The sequence below is a fragment of the Channa argus genome, chromosome 19 (assembly GCF_033026475.1).
Source record: "Channa argus isolate prfri chromosome 19, Channa argus male v1.0, whole genome shotgun sequence".
In the NCBI taxonomy this organism is placed as follows: Eukaryota; Metazoa; Chordata; class Actinopteri; order Anabantiformes; family Channidae; genus Channa; species Channa argus.
Genome location: NC_090215.1, coordinates 7303853 through 7320982, shown reverse-complemented (window position 1 = coordinate 7320982; position 17130 = coordinate 7303853). Strand labels below are relative to the sequence as shown.

The window sequence follows — 17130 nt, the reverse complement described above, 5'->3', positions numbered from 1 at the left end:
ATCCAGGAATACAGCAACCTTCTCTGAGTTTGAGCTCATTCACAATGGACTGAAGTGAAATAGGAAATTGTCCTGTGTCCAAATTTAGAATTGTTTTTCTTTTTTCTTTTTTTTTGAAAATCATATATGTCCTCTTGTTAAAGAATAGAAGGATCATATGACTTGTTAACACTGTACTGCCTTGAATTGGTCATTACTCAAGGCTTTGGTAAAAGAGTTAAGTGCATGAAATCTAGTTACAAACTGGAAGTTCTGTAGTGCCGACGTTTTAGACGTCATGTGACTGTTTTGGAGTTTAGCAGTAACAGTTTTTTTAGAACCTACCTTTACCTTTTTACTTCTAGTGATTGTGCTTAACTTCAGAAATCAAAAAGTGGTGTTCATTTGCAAGTATTTTCTTGTTGAACAAGAAGTGTAAATATAACAGTTAGAGAGCTTATTTTCTACAATAATCCAGAAGTCAATTGAAAACTACCTTTGACTTTTTCTCAAGGGAACCAGGAAGATGCTAACTTCCGGGTTAGCCTACAAAAAAACGTCATTTCTAATGTACTCTATTTTTAGAAATATACTATACAACGTTGTGTTATCAGAGTACTAACACTGTAAAATAAAAATAAAAATATACTATACACTACACTAGTGTGTTACACCATTTACCATATTAGGAGAATTTATTGCATATTTTAAATATATTAAAATTCTAAACTAGTATAACTGACTGCTGACTTTGGACTTTACACAGTTTTTTACTACTAATAAATAAATGGGATGGTAAATAAATGGTAAAACTGTTTACGTATGAAAACAAGAATAAAACAGTGTGAGCATGGATGCTGTGTGTGTGTGTGTGTGTGTGTGTGTGTGTGTGCTGGGGTGGGGGTAAAGGGGCGTGGACTGAGGCAACATCACAGGCTAATGCAGTTTCCCACCATGCCATTAATCTCCGTCTGTGGACCGTCTGCCCGTCACCCAGGTTACCTTCATCCGTCCTGTCACCCGAAGGACTCCGCGCTGTTCCGGCTGGATCTGGTCTATGGGTGTCTCGAGTAGCGGGATGAAACCCACATAGTGATAAAGCAGGGAGCATCCAGAAGCGGAGCCTGCCGTTCAACCTCCTCCCGGCGGAGATATGAGGAATCCACTGGTCGGTTTGACGTTCTGGCTGTTTCTGGAGGTGAGCCGTGCGTAACCGTGAGGGCTGCGGGTTATGATCACAGCTCTGATTCACAGACGTGTCTGCTTAGTAAAATAGAGTTGTTTTTCGAGTGGATTGAATACGTGGTGGTGTTGGGGCTGATCGGCGTGGCAGCAGGAAGTCTGCCTTCGATGTAGCTCCGATACGTGCTCGGTATTGTTTTTCAGAGCGCTGCTCGCCAAACACGGTTCAGAACTATCATAATTCAACATCCCCCCCACTTAGTACCAAACTGACACGCCTCTTAGAGGACACTTCCTGACCTTTGTAAAATGTAGGGCATCGTCTTTCAACTTCGGCATGGAAGTGACACACTAAAGCCCAGTGAACGTCAATAAAATCTGAACTTTTAGCTCGGTGAACGCTGCCGTCTCCATTGTGTTGCAAGCCCCCGCAGAGGACATGAGAATAAAAACAGACATTTGAAAAGAGCTAAAGCTAGTGGGATATTAGGCATAATTTTGGCCTATATTGCAGCGTTTTTATAAAAAAGAAAGCCCCATTTCATTGTTTGAGTGAAAAAAGAGAAGGACAAACAAAGTCACCTGAGATTTCTGCATCCTTTGTCTTTGTGCCCAGACCCCCACAACTACTCACTGGGTTACTGGGCCTGTAGGACACACAGTACAGGGGAACACTGGGCATGGGACGTTCAGGTGTAGGCAGTGACTGTCTTTTAATGTCTGTTTTACTGTTTAACCTTATGTGACAAATCTTGTCACACAGTGTTGACACCCTGGGACACTCATAATTTTGTGAAGCCATCTTGGTGCCACCAACGGGTTCCTCTTTGTCTGTTTTTGATGGACTCAATGTGTCAAAATTATTTAGTTCTGCAGGGAATGTTGTGCATACTGCGGGATTTTAACGGGTCATTTAAGCAGAATTAGCTGTAATTGTATTTTACAGTTCTCTGAAGTAAGCACAATGTGCTCACACACTCCACTCTTCCTGCCAGTCCAGTCCCGCTGACACTTATGTCTATTCATGTATTATTAACTTTCATCATTATTATTTTATTTCATTCAGCTGACTTAGTGAACACATCCATTTTGAATGTGAGCATGCAGCCTAGAGGATAGCAAGACCAAGGAACTCGTGCTGGTGCTGCTGAGTTCATTTTGATAAGTGCTTCTGACAGGATGTACTGTTTGGACTGAGACTGCTGATGTTTTAGGTCATTTTCAAGAGCTTCGGCTGGCAAAAATGGCACTATATGTCTCTGTAGCACTAATAATCATTAGTTTTCTAAGAAAAAAAATTGTGGAAATGCAAATTGATAGTAAATTTTTATGGTAAATTGTTGTATAGCCTGGAGGTTTAGATTCAAATGATAATCATAATATAGGGTCTTTTTTAGGATTTAGTCTGTGTTGGGTCAGTGCTTCTTTTTCATAGTGGATAACCTGGATTTTGTTTGCCAGTGGCACGATGGCCAGTTACAGTGAAATTCCAGCAATGCAGGCTTATTGTAGCTGTGAAGTTTTGTTGAAGCAAGAGCTGATGACTGACCAAAGCCCCAGCGCGCAAATATTTGTCACACACATTTGAACGACTACCTTTAGAATTTAGTCATGTGCTGGCAGCTTTGGTCAGTCAGCTGCTGGTGCATAAGTACTACACATCACCTTGGAGGGATTTGAGCCCATTGATTCTTACAGAACAACCTCAACTCACTGACGTATGTAATAAGTCAGTTTGCATAGACGTAAAACTCGTGGTCTTGTACAGTTTAACATCCCACTCGTCACAGAGGAGTTAATGCGAGACGCTAAAATTACCCACCTGGCTGCTGATAGGGTGCACAAACAATGAGAAATCTAAGACTTATAAAGAAAGACATAAAAACCTTCTAGGTTGCAGTCTTGAAGAAGTAAAACCTCTTTTTGCATTGCACAGTGGTCACCCTTAGTAACAGACTGTTACTAAAAGTGCTACTGGTAACCACTCATTTCCTGTTGGTGCTCATTCACACTAAAAGTATTTCATTTACTAAACACTAGTTGGCTGTTGTAGTGAAGCAGCAATTGGAAATGTTAGTTATTGATAGAAACATTATAAAGGAGGGAGGAAGCCCAAACACTGTGAAATAGAAAGGTGCATTTGTTGATTCTGTTACAGTTACATTTTCTATGAACATTCTGACCAGGAATGTTTTTAATTTACTGGTTTGCTATAAATTTTATCAGGCAGCTAAATACTGGCTAATGGAAACTCTGAACTTAGGTCATGTTAAATAAAAACACGGTTCACTTTCGGTACTTTTGCCACTTAAGGACTCTGTTTGTGAGGTGTCGGAATTGCTCTTCAAATGAATCTCAAAAGACGGACAAAGGAAAAGATGCACACTATGGCTTTTACTGTTCAGCAGCTTAGTTATTCACTGTGTCGAATGGAGGTAAATGGGTTATGCAGCACACATACACACCAACACACACACTTATCCACACACTTCCTCAGGGTGTTACTGCATTTCCTTTCAGATTGGAAGCACTTTAATGTTTTTGTGGCTTCCTTCTAGCATGTCTGCTCTGTACACTCCTTCATTAGTATCAAATGCACATGTGGATATAGCAATCAAAAGTAAATCACTGCTGTAAATGCATTATAACAGATTTGTGTTTTGTATAATATTTAGGTATTTATATTTCAAATGTGACTTAAATTGCTTGTGTCTCAGTGCAGTCAGCTCATTCTTAGGCACCATTATGTTTCATTGTTAAGAAATATCTAGTGATCATATGACACAACATCAGTCTTTTTAGCAAATGGGCCAAAAACAAAATGTTCAGACCCTGCAGTGATTGTTGTCATTATGATGAAAGCAAAGCAAAGGAAAGTCTTTAATCCAGACACTGCCTTTTCCAATAAACCTTTATGAAGCTTTGATTCGGACCTAAACAACCAAACTCCTAAATCTATCAGGCCTTTTGTGCCGGACCCCCAGCCAAATCTTAACTTTTGCATTGCTGCACCATACAATGGTAATGTATAAATGTCTGAATATGTAATTCAGAAAACACTCCTATAGTTCACATCAAACAGACCTTCTCTGTGTTAGGTCTTGGCTACTCAGCAGAAATCCTGATTTCGGCTCCAGGTTTCTGTTTAACAGTCATTTAACTTGTCAATTTCTTACCTTGTTCACAGGCGGCTGTGTCTTAATTGGTAGAGCAGTTGTGTGTTCCAGTACTTGTAAGTGGCTTTGGACAAAAAGCGTCTGCTGTGTGATAAAAATATGCTGTATGTTATATATGCTGTCAATGGGAGTAGTGATATTTCAAACTGTAGCTTCTGTAAAAGTGTTATTGTGATGGAAAAATTAAGTATGATTAAATGATTGCATTTTAATCTTGGTATTTTACCTAGTTATAATGGCAACTTGTTCTTTTGAAGAATGTTAAAAATGTTGTTCAAATTTCGTCTCGTATACATGTTTTGTCTTCAGTGTTCAGTTATTGTCTTACAGCAGACCATCCCACACTGTAGTGACCCAGAGTCACTCCATGCTCACAAGTGCTTATCAACGTGCTGAAAAGAGAAAAGGTTTCCATAAAAGGAGAAAGGGGCCGAGAGCAGTGGCCTGAGGGTAGAGAAAGTTCTGCCCAGCAACAGAAGGTTATAAAACTAATGTGTGATGTATAAAGTTTGGAACTGCATAGGATGGAGACTTGAAACTCTGTCCATGTACTTCTCTCTTGCAAGATAACAAAACCCTAAAAGACATCGTGGATGTTAAAGCTTCTTTATTGATTACACTGGAGGTGTCTAAGACCAGATATTGTTCTTTTTTGCCATGACAGTTTGGCGTTGTCAGCAGGATCTGTGAGTGGTCGCCGGAGGAGCCAGAGTGAACAGTGGTTTGCTGGAAAAGAAGCCTCAGCCTCCTTTGCAATCCGAATTTGATGTAAAACAGATCATTCAGCAGTAATTCGAAGTATTCAGCATCCTGTAAAAGTTCGTGTGACTGAAGAAGCCAGCACCAGAAGGAATATATTAATTAGAATTAAAATTTCTGCAGAATTTTCCTATGAAAAAGATTTAAACAGTGTAACAGAAGTGAAGAAACAATTTCCATGTGTTGTCTAATACCTCAATTTTGGCAGATGTTGGATTCATTTTAGAGGCTTTTAACATTTAGAGGGTCAGTTAGCTGGGTAATTGTTAAATGGCAGCTTAGTTGGAAATACCACGTTACATAATCCCACACCATTGCTCTATGACAGGGCTTCAGGAGCTGCTTCTCAAGTCTCTCTGAGCAACTGTTGCCTCGTTGGGTACAGTCTGTGAGGAGGTGCATTATGTTCTTGTTTCTACCGATGCATTATTTAAATGATACAAAAGGTTTATTAAGTTGTGCTGTCAAAATACTAAATCTAGTGTTCGTAAAATTTGGCAATATTTGGCAGAAAAATGCTGCATGCAGTTGAACATGTGATCAGATACGCGATAATTGAAATCTCGCATCTGATTTGATGTCATATTTTGTGCCTGGTGTACATACAGTCTAAAACTCAAATCAATTGGATTTACTCTCATTTTATGCCCCAAATGTCTTAGTTACATAAAATAATAATTTTAGAGTTTGTGGCTTTTTCCTCTTTGTTTTAATTGTTTTATTACCCTCTAAAGCGCACAAATACTGGGCCCACAAAAGGGGTCAACAAAACCAAACTGGACTCAACTGAATATAACAAAATTATCTCTGAACAAACTTACTAGCAGACACAAGCTAAGCTCCAAATAAAACTAACCCAAACAAAACTAACCCACAGACAGAACACAGGGGAAGATCAGACCATTAAAGACGCACCAGGGGTAACTGAAAGACAAAACCTCACAATTACCTTATACAGAACAATATAACAATAAAGCTATTGAATGCAAATGATGAAATTAATGTGTTATAATAAATAACTAACATAACATAGATAATTAAACCAAAATCCCCCTTAATGTAGCAGGCTCTTGGTATGGTCCAATTGACAACCTCCTCTATTTAGATGTTCTGCTTCCTGGGTTGCATCCTTTTGCTCAGCTCCACCTGCACTGGTAACTTAATAATAATTAACTCAAGCAAAAATAATTAAAGTGTGACTGTACAGAAGTTAACGAAATATGCGCTCTACAAATAGAAACTAATGCACTGACAATCTATCAAATAAACTGAATTTACAAAAGTGAAATGACTCCTTATTTAATAATCAGTACAATAAAATGTGTTCAATGTACTAAATTACTAAATGTAAATCAAAGAAATGCAAAGTGACATTTAACTGGACTGGCCATCACAATCTCCACATCAGATTGTGAAGATCACTACATGTTGTTGTTTTTTTTCTCCATGATAACCTGAGTTGATGCTCAGTGATCATGAAGAACCCTCTTCTCCTCTGGGTGCACAGCAGAGGTGTTCAAACGGAGAGAAACACCTCACAGAGAGAGAGCTTGTAGGCAGGGGGATGAGTAAAGTACAGATGCATTCATGTGCAACAATAACAGGATGTTATTAACTGTTGTTTCGCCCTATGATTTACAGTAGCCAGTCTGCCAACACAGTTCGCAGCAGCTATTGATGTCTGTATTTTCAGCATTTAGCATTAGAACATTAAATGTACAATGCAAAGTATTTGGATCATACTTTGACAACAGTTAAGTACTAAAACTTGCCATTCTAACAGTAACAACTGCCCACTAATACATCCAGGCAGAGCAGTGGAGAAACCAACAACATAACACTTCCCCCCGGCCTTTTTCTGGCTCTGTTTCCTCCTGTTGTCTTCATTTCAGGTCAAAGCAGACTGGAAATCAAATAATCCTTGTTGCTGCCTGCTCACAGATGCATCCGTGAGGTCAGCACAGATTAATAAGGTGGGAGGGAGAGGGGCAGATGGATGGATGGATGAAGGAAGGAAGGGAGGTGTAGAAGAAGGAAGTAGTGGAGTGGAAGAGATGAGACAAGAAAAGATATTGGGGAAGAAGAACGACTGAATTGTATTGTAATTGTAATGTTGAGATTTTTCTCAGATCAAAATCACAAGAATTCAGATGGAACATAATTTGGACCAAAATGATTTGTGTGCCAAATGTCCCATTAGTTAACCTGCATAACACACTGCACATAAAGGCCTTGTATCAGAGCAAAACACGATTCAGTAATGTCTGAATTTTCAAAGGGAGATTTTTTGTTGTTTTTTTATTGACCAGCTTCCTTTGACTGTCTAATCTCCAGCTTCCGGCAACTTCAAAGATACAACACATCCTGATCACCACACACACACACACACACTCTTCTACTCCTAAAGGTTTAACATGCAGTGTAGAAGCATTTGAACTATTCATCCCATGAATGTCCTCTAGCTAAAGCCCAAGTGCGCTGACAGAGGAAGAAAATGTCCCTCTGTCCTCCCATGGGACAGAAATGACCATTATGCAATGATAGAATGTGTAAAAGCAGGGAAACACATTCTATCATTGCATAATGGTCATTTCTGTCCCATGGGAGCACAGAGGGACATTTTCTTCCTCTGTCAGCGCTTTCACTGAACTTTAATTAGAGAAAGACAATAAACAGAGCTGGGCAGTGAACACTGCTGGCAGCGATTTGGGGACAGGATAACTGTTAGGTCTAAACTAATGTAGGTGGACAGCACCAAGGTAAAGAATTGTGGTAAAAAGCTTTATTTTCTAACTATCATTTGCATTTCTTTGTCAGAAAAATACATAGTTACATAAGAGGCTTTGCCTTTTTGCCTGATTCTATGTACATCACATGTAAATGAAATAGTCCTAATTTATCTCACCTACATCTGTAGGTTGAGAAGAGGACTGAGAGGAAGGATAAGGAGTGTTCATTTCAGAGCTTGGGCTGTTTGCAGAATCTACCTTAATACTGGGGCCATCAGCAGCATTTAACTGCACACAGAAAAGTGGGCGTATTGATGCAGGTGAACACTGATAGTACTGACACTGGCCACTTCCCTTAATCATATTAGTGACCCTCCAGTATGTCTTATTTGCCAAGACATTGGGTACACACATTCAAAAGATTGATTGCCAGGAAACGTAGGACGGATATGCTTATTCCTTAGAGGATCAATCCAAATGACTTTGCTACCCTCATGTATTCACCACAAATGAGCTGAGACATTTGGTTTAGGCTTTGCTATCTAGGTAACTATTGGAAAGATTCCCCTGTAATTTAATACACACCATCATGGTTCCCAGAGGATGAATCCTAATGACATTTTGAATCCCCTGACTTTTCATCATGTACCATCTGCCTGTCACAATCATTTTATAACCAAATATCTGCAAAACTAATGACATTCCTATTAGCCTTAACTGCTTCATGTTTGGAGCTAATTGGCACATAGCACTATTTGCCACTGATAATCTAATCTAATCTAATCTATTGCTGGCTAAATGTGGCCTGACATAGCATAGCTGTAGACTGTTACTCACCACTTTCAGGCATAGATGTCAAAACAACTTCTATTAATACTGACAGTAATATTACCATATGTAATAAACATGCTTCTGCCACTGACAGTTCACCTAACGCAGTGAAGATATAATTACGCACTTCCTGTGTGGATAGGATTTCCCACTAGTGACCACAGTGAAACAAAACACAGTCTGGACAAATTGAGTAGCTGTACAGTACATTGTGACAGTGGGGAGAGATGGGATTCTGTGGTGCAGCACGGTTAACATCTCTCCTGCCATCTCGCTTTTTTTCTCTGTCACTGCATGTGTTCCTGTCATTACTTTCCATTCCATGTGACACATTTTCATCCCATTCTCCACCAATAGCCTAACAAAATATCCCATTGTGTTGGAATGTAGTGGGACACCAAAAAAGGGTCGGCTTGACATAGCATCTTACAGCCACACTGGGTCAAATTTGTGCTTGAATTATTATTATTATTATTATTATTGTGTATTATGAAGGGGGCGGTGGTAGCTCAGTTAGTAAAGGCAGTCGTGGTTGGTTCCTCAGCCCTGGCTATATGTCCAAGTGTCTCTGGCCAAGACACTAAACCCCGAGCAGCCCATTCCCATCCCCAGCTGTGCAGGGCCGGTCCAAGCCCAGTAGAAATTGGGGAGGGTTGCGTCAGGAAGGACCCTGAACTCACGTGATAAGCCGAAAGGACAAAAACATAAAACATTATTGTGTATTATGACCCCACATCGATCAAATTATAACAAGTACAAATTTGGACTTATATGACTAATGTATTTCTTAGTTTAAAATTTTAAAAGGTCTGTTACATTGGTTAAAATGATTGCAGTGCAACAACAGACTGTGCCATAACATCAACCCTAATGCAATTGTTGTCCTTTGTTGATTGTATACTTATTTGTACTTTTAATCCTGTACAGAAAGTCATTCTTTACATTTGCACATTTTCTTGCTGCTGTAACATGGAAATTTCCCCACTGTGGGACGAATAAAGGTTTATCTTATCTTATTAGGCTTCTAGGATGTATTTTGTTTTTTTTTAGCCAATTTAATGTCTCAGAGTAATGTAGAAGAATATAGATAAGATTGGTAAATATAATATACTTTTATCAGTTTCAGAACCATATTAAATACTGCATGCTTTCATTTGCATTGAGACTTTAATCTTTGAGATTATGTCTCCACTTGAATGGAAGGTGTGTGTGACCTGCTCACTTTCCAACTCCTTTTCTCTCCTGTCGCATCTTTCTTCTTTCTCTTCATGACACTTCATAATTCATAACCTGTACTGCTTCTTTGCAAGGTACAGAGTGACAGCTGAAAACTCTCTGCACCATTACAAAAAAGTCTGTGTTTTCAGAGGAGATCATTTCAAAGGCAGTTAATTAAAGGTGTTCTCCAGGCGCTAGCGCTCAATGCATTTTGAGCTGGAAGGATGCAGGGAGATCCCCGCTAAGTCTACTGTTCTGAATCGTAAGGTCACTTTTTATCAGATATAAAAAAGACAACGATGCAGTAGACTTATACCTTACGTGTCAGTACTGTGCGGGTTTTGATGAGGGAGGTGGATTTAGGAAAATAATTCCTGTTGTTTCTGTTGCAAGCTCATACCTGAATGTTATAATCTCTTAAAATCATGTTATTTCAGTGGATCTCAGCTGTTGTCTTTGCACTAAGTTCTCTCTGTAGGCAGGAGTCTCTTCTTGCAATTCAAAGATATGCTGTACAGTGAATGTTCACTGTACATTAGGAGTCGTTATTGCCTTTTTGGGTTAATTGTTCCCCGAGGGCCGGGATTAAACCGTTTCATAAAACTGGTTTGCAGGTAATGTGAACAGTAATGCCAGAAAAAATATGAAATCATGGTATATTTTACTTACTAGGAGGAATGTGCAGATTTTCCTGTGCTGTTTTTCATTGTGTTCTGGACAGTGTGAATTCAGCCTTAATTTCCTTTTCAGTTGTATAGTGTCATTTGTGAATAATGACTTTCATCTGTCCTTTTCTTTTACAGTGTGTAGAAGCCAAAAAGTACTGCTGGTATTTTGAAGGCGGATACCCTATCTACTTTATGTGAGTACATAACAATATTCCCTTTATACAAATACCATTTGCACAAAAACGTTGATTATGTACCTTTCCACCTAATCCGCCCAATGTGTGGAAAAGAAAAGACATGTTGGGGATGATATGACCACAACAACTTAGACTTGATTTTTGTCTTTTTCTTTTTTACTTGGATTTAATTTGGGAGGTTTATAAGATGCTTATCAAGCTTTGGTAAACACATAATATGTATTTCAGTCTAAATCTAAATTCAGAAAACCCAACTGAGTCAAGCTATGGTAACGTTCAGCAACCATTAAAGGCACTGACATCACATGTGCTTGCAGAAACTAAAAGCCTTTTTTAAAAGCCAGTTTTCATGTAAAAATGTGTTTATTGTGATAATAATAATATTTTAGATTTAGCAGTGCTTTTACACATCAAAACAGGCTAATTACAGCAAATAGACAGAGCAGGCAAACTGTATTTCTCCTAATGTGGACACTTGGCTGCTTCCCCATCCATTGGCCCACATCTGATGTTCCTGATTTGGCCAGTGGATACTAGTAAATGGGAGAAGCATGTTAATTCACATGGAAAACAAAGAACACAGTGGGTTTTCTGGAAATTCAGTTAGACCTTCCACTAAATGTTGATGGAAACTAGTCTAATCCAGAACATCACCCTGTGCACACTGTATTTAAATGATTTGGGTAGATGGGAAGCTTGTACCACAGTAACCACATCCATTTAGTTTGCTTTCTAGCCACTGGCCAAAGCTAAAGTGGTGATGAGAGGGAGGAAGAGAGGCAGAGACAGAGAGCTTCATTGAAGAGAGATTCATGGGTAATGAGAAACAACTCCTTTCTCCTCCTACTCTCAGCCTTTAATTTCCATTTCTCTCTTCAGCTTCAACAACACCAAGAGCCTAGTTCCCATCCAATCCATTACCTATATGCTTTTAGAAGTCAATTTTGGCAACATTTACTAACACATAGGTGTCACATTATATTACTTTATGAGAAAACCCTGCTTTGATTTCAGTCTCAACATGTAAAAATACAATACATAAATATTGCCACAAACGGCATTTGGTGGCACCTGGACTTGTTTGAGGTTCTTAAAGACGTTTTGACTATTAACTTAAAATCTTAAATTTTAACTGAGGTTTTTCGAGAACCTCAAGCAAGTTAAATTCCTAATAAATAGCACTTGTGAGAATACAATGAGCTGGATGGTTTAAAATCTCCATATAGAACATATCCCCTGATTTAAGTGGTAAAGCCTAATCCTTTAGAAATTGTAGCTTAAGGCATTTAAAGAGACAGAAGTCAGTCCATGTACTTTTTAAAGATAACCTTGCGTGATAATAGAGGGTTTTTAAACACTGCTTCTGAAAGCACATTATGGGAAAAATCAGTCACGTTGTGGTAAAAAACAGTTCTCATTTGACATTTATACTTAGCCAAACAGAATTGTTTTAAATAGGACGTTGCGTTAAGTTGAAGTAGGTTATAGCGTTGTTGAAGTGTAGACATCAAAAACCTGATCATTTTGCTGAGAAGTTCTGTCGAGCACCTGATTGTACGTCATTTCCTGGTGAAGACGTTTTTAAAACATGCACCGATTTATAATTTTAAGTAAAGACTGTCTTTACAGTCCTTCAACTGTTCCTTGCCTCCAAATTGTGAGATTTACAAATGACATAAATGCTGTACTTAGTTGTAGCCATGTAGTATAGCGTCACCTTTCGTTGAGGCAGATGCTAATGTGTCTGTAGCATTAGATAAAGGTTCCAGGACGAGTGCTCGCTGAAGAAACTCTGTGAGTTATAAAGTGCAGTTATGCAATCAAGGCCTTCATTAAAACCCTACAGAGGACTGGGGGGCTTTAGGTTTAGCTCAGCTATGAATCTTTGATGTTATTTTGAGTTAGCAAGACTATTAAAGCATCTGCAACGGATCAAAGTGTCACACCAGTATTTGACATTTCATACTGTCTAGCAGCTACATTTTAGTTCTCACAATAGCAAATGTTCATCACATGCACTTCTGGTTAATAGGCATTTGGGAATGTGTTGGAGTTTGCAGCAGGGCCTCTTTGAGACATACTGCAGATTGTTTCCGTGAATAAGAAATCAGGACCATGGCTAGGTCTCAGGGTCTTTAGCCTGAAAAGAGGAGAGCCTCATAATATGCTCTCAGAAGAATGCAACACAGCACTACACGCCAGATATATAAGCTAAAAGAAGCTCTGCTGCACTGAAAGTGATCCTACATACTGTACTAGCCATGAGTTAAATACACTGACAAATTAAAGTGAAATTTTCCTGCCCTTTGTTATTCTCAAGCCTAAACCCAAGCTATTCAAAAGACTTTAGCCTAATTCCTGCTGTAAGACTCTTACACACGTCTCTTCCTCCACCTCAGCCTTTTGCAGAGTGCTGCGTTTCTATTGCTGCAGTCAAATTTAAGATTATTACGAGAGGATTTAATGCCTTGTTGTTCGTAGCTCTTGAGGAAAGACAGCAATAATACGCTCAACATTGCAATCTCTCTCTGTGTGTGTGTGTGTGTGTGGGTGGTCCCACACATCTGTCCCTATCAGGATAAAACAGATAGAAAAGACAATGTCTTGTGTTCAAGAATAACATGAGTCATAAAGATGTGATAGGTGAGTATCACCTACTCACTTTACTTTAGGTTCTAAAAGTTTTATTTTTTTCATTCATTCATTCACAGTACTTTGTTTTTATTTGCGCAAAAAAAGAATGAATCAAGAGCTAGAGCAGAGCTTCTTTTCAGCTTATATATCTGACATGTAGGGCTGTGTTGCCTTCTTCTGAGAGTATATTATGAAGCTCTCCTCTTAAAACTAGAGAGGGTCTGAGATGAAGCAGATCCGTGTCCGTGCTGATCTAGGTGTATTATTAAAGGATCTGTAGTGACTAAATTAAACACAATCACAATCCCATCCTTCCTTTACTCGACACTGATGTGTTTTGCTGCTCTCCTTCACAGCTGAGGTCTACAGAGCAGCTGTCTGCTGCATGGGAAAATGAAAAGGAACGTGTGATTGCTAAAAAATGATTTGGGGGATTGTAATACACTTTTGACTCGGAGTTCAGACACTGAACTGGACTCAAATTGTGACGCTGGTTGACATTAGCTAATGACACTGTACAAAATACCATTGGCCTATTTGTATGATTGCACTCACTGGAAATCCACCACATGGATCAATAAGCCCTTGGAAAGTAAGGTGTGTTAGTTTAGGGAAGATACAGCGGCTGACTCCTGCCAAAAATAAAAAATAAAAATACGCACTTACTTGGCACTTCTTGTTTACATCCCCAGAAGCATTGTGGGAACTTTAATTCCAAACTTTAAGCATTATAGTTTAGATTATACTTATGAGAGGATCTTGAAAAACCGGGATCTTATCCACTTGTCCCTTGACTTTAAAAACATTTTATGCTGTACGTCCATTATAAATAATTTATGTATTCTAATAGGCAGGTAGCCATGCAGGAATGGAAATCTTTGTTTTGCACAGTGCAAAAATGTGTCTGTTTTTGTACTGTTTGTTCATCCCTGGCCCAGTGCTGAAATGTCAAATAGGACTTGGAGTCTGAGGTATGAACTCATCCTGGCATCTTTTAAACAACTATTGTTAACTCTATAGTTATTAGGACACTTTGTAATTTTAACTTAAATCCTAAAAAACAAGTCAAAATGATAGCGCTCAACTAAATAAATATGTATCCAGACAAATATAGAAGCACACAAATGCACGCAGGCTTTTTTTTTTCTTTTTTCAGCGGTGTTAATGCAGGTTTCTGACTCTTCTGCATTGACTGATCAATCACTCGCTTGGCCTCTGCTCTGAATAATTGGCTCCCAGGCTGCTGGCCTTGCCATTTAAAAGGAAACTTTTCTTGTTGTGTTGTTTACGAAGCAGAAAACACGATTAATGGCGACAATACAGTACACCAGTGGCTTGCAGAGGAGGAAATGTCAGTGATGGTCTCTCTATATATCTACAGGAAGTAGAACATTTAAAAAACAAACAAGAAATCAACACGATGCATGTGGACAACACCTCTAGCACAGAATGTGAGCTTTGGTAGCTGAATTGTGCATCGGTGAAATATCTCTCAACACAGCTACAGTGGCAGCAACTGCCATATCATGGAATAACATGATAATGTTCACCTTTACCACAATTTGCAGTGCATGACATGTATTAAATGGTAAATGGTAAATGGTCTGCACTTATATAGCGCTTTTCTACCTGTATGTATCTACCATGTATTACAGTATAATGTCTGTAGGGGCGCTCAGCATACACAGCTCTCAACAGGAAAGCTTTCATAGATAAAGTATAAATACAAGGGAGGAGATTAGAGTGGAGATGTTCTAAATATATTTATATATTATGTTATGTTGCACTACTGTGCAAAATAAGGAAACCCCCTGTCTCCATTCTGCTGTTGCTCCTGCTTGATAGTCACAGGTGGTGTGTGTGCGTGTGTGTTTCCATTTATCTTTGCGTATTGAGTCTATTTCTGCCGGGTTTCCATCATAACCTGAAATTCCCTCACTAGATAGCGTTTGACAGTCTACTTGTGGTGAGGACACCTGTTAATGTAATGCATTCTCAACCTTTCAATTACAACCACAACCAGTACCCAAATATAACTATCACCTCAACCCTTAAACCAAATCTAGACAAAAAAACGTACAAGTTGTGAAGGATATCCCAAATTTCCCGGCAACTACATGAAGACATGCTTACACATGTATACACATGTACCTTGATGTGGACACTATGGCGGCATTAGTGAATGTCAGTGGTGATTTCTTGCAGATCCCCACTATCGTTAATTTGTCCTGCGCACTTTCACACGTTCACACATGTTGCCTGCCAAGTGTGAACAATTTATTGAAGAGAAGTTCTACTGATACATTTGTTAGATGTGTACTCAGCCTTTCTTCTGTGAGAAATAGAAATAATAAAATAAAAAAATAAAAAAACCTTTTCAAGCATTAACATCCCATAGCAGTGAATCTGGGATACACAGACAGTTTTAGGTTAAGTAGCTTTATTTGTTAAATGGACAGCTCTCTATGCATTGTCACCACTCCACCTTATGAGTTTTCTACCCAAAATACTCCCAAAGCTGCATTTGGACACGGTTAACATTACAAGGGGATTATAATGGAAAATCTTCTGTGCTCCCTACCCGATTGTTCTGAACACCAATTGTAAAATTCCAGTATATTATCTATAAGCCATATAGAATGCAAAAAAAGAACCACAGCAGTAAATAACAGGGGGCTTGCTGGAGGAAATTTTTTTTTCCTTTTATCTAGACCATTGTGCCAAAGGTGAAACTGTTAGAGTGGGTGGAGAAGTGTGTGTGTCTTTGTGCTACTGTATCATTGACCTACATGCCTCACAGCTGTTTTTGTTACAGATGTCGCTCTTATGAGGACTGCTGTGGGACTCGCTGTTGTGTGAGAGCCCTCTCTATCCAGAGACTATGGTACTTCTGGTGAGTTAGACTTCTCTCCCCGGGACCCAGTAAAATGGCAAGAAAATCACAAATGTGCTAGTTATGGAGCACGTTTCCATTCATATTATTAATTTAAGAAACATGCACCAAAATTCATGGAGAGATGCTCTCTGTAAAACCAGGCTCACAGGAAAGCACTGGCAGCAGTGTTTTTACAAATCCATTAGAGTATTTTTAAAAGGTTTGGCTTAATTAGTCAGTTTTGCACCATTAGTTAAATTTGTCAGCCAACGGCAGTTTAGACCATTGTGGAGTGTGGCAGAGCAGGGGGAGGGGTGGCTAGGTGGAGCAGTGTGGAGTAATTACGAATCTCTTGCTTTATTAGGTTAAATTGGATGTTGCTGCTTTATGACAGCTGGAACTGATGCTCAGGAACTTAAACTTTCACTTGATTCCAGGGATTGTAAAGAAACAGTCTAACTTGTAATATTACTTGTATAATAATGCATTTGGATTTTCACTGGATACTGAGATTTACCTAAAAGTCAGACTCCTTCCACACTTGATAATGGGTTGGTGACCGTTTCTTTTTGTTTGTCTCTCAGGGTGCTGTTGATGATGGGAGTATTGTTCTGCTGTGGTGCTGGTTTCTTCATCCGCAGAAGGATGTATCCGTCCCCTCTGAGGGACGATCCAGCATTTAACGTCTCTTTCACCAGGCACCCAGTCACCACACCAGGTAACACGATATTCCAACAAATAAACAAATGAGCAATAATTAAAAATAAAATACCCTACATTACAACTTAAATATCAACAATAAAAACATGAGCAAAACTGTGATAGAATTGACAGGGTTTTCTTGCTGTGGGTTAATGACATTCAGCAGGAGAATCTTTGTTT

General features: G+C 39.0%; 1 protein-coding gene across 2 annotated transcripts in view; it reads left to right on the top strand.

Annotated features, from left to right (window-relative positions):
* Positions 1–884: 884 nt before the first annotated feature.
* The window catches only part of vopp1b (VOPP1 WW domain binding protein b), a 19831-nt gene continuing 3585 nt past the window's right edge, over positions 885–17130 (top strand). The window contains exons 1-4 of one of the 2 annotated variants that reach the window (XM_067486065.1): positions 885–1177; positions 10678–10736; positions 16174–16266; positions 16833–16966. In XM_067486065.1, coding sequence (XP_067342166.1) covers positions 1133–1177; positions 10678–10736; positions 16174–16266; positions 16833–16966 — 331 coding nt within the window. In that variant the 5' untranslated portion in view covers positions 885–1132. The remainder of the gene's footprint in view (positions 1178–10677; positions 10737–16173; positions 16267–16832; positions 16967–17130) is intronic. The other variant, XM_067486066.1, reaches the window with a different exon arrangement.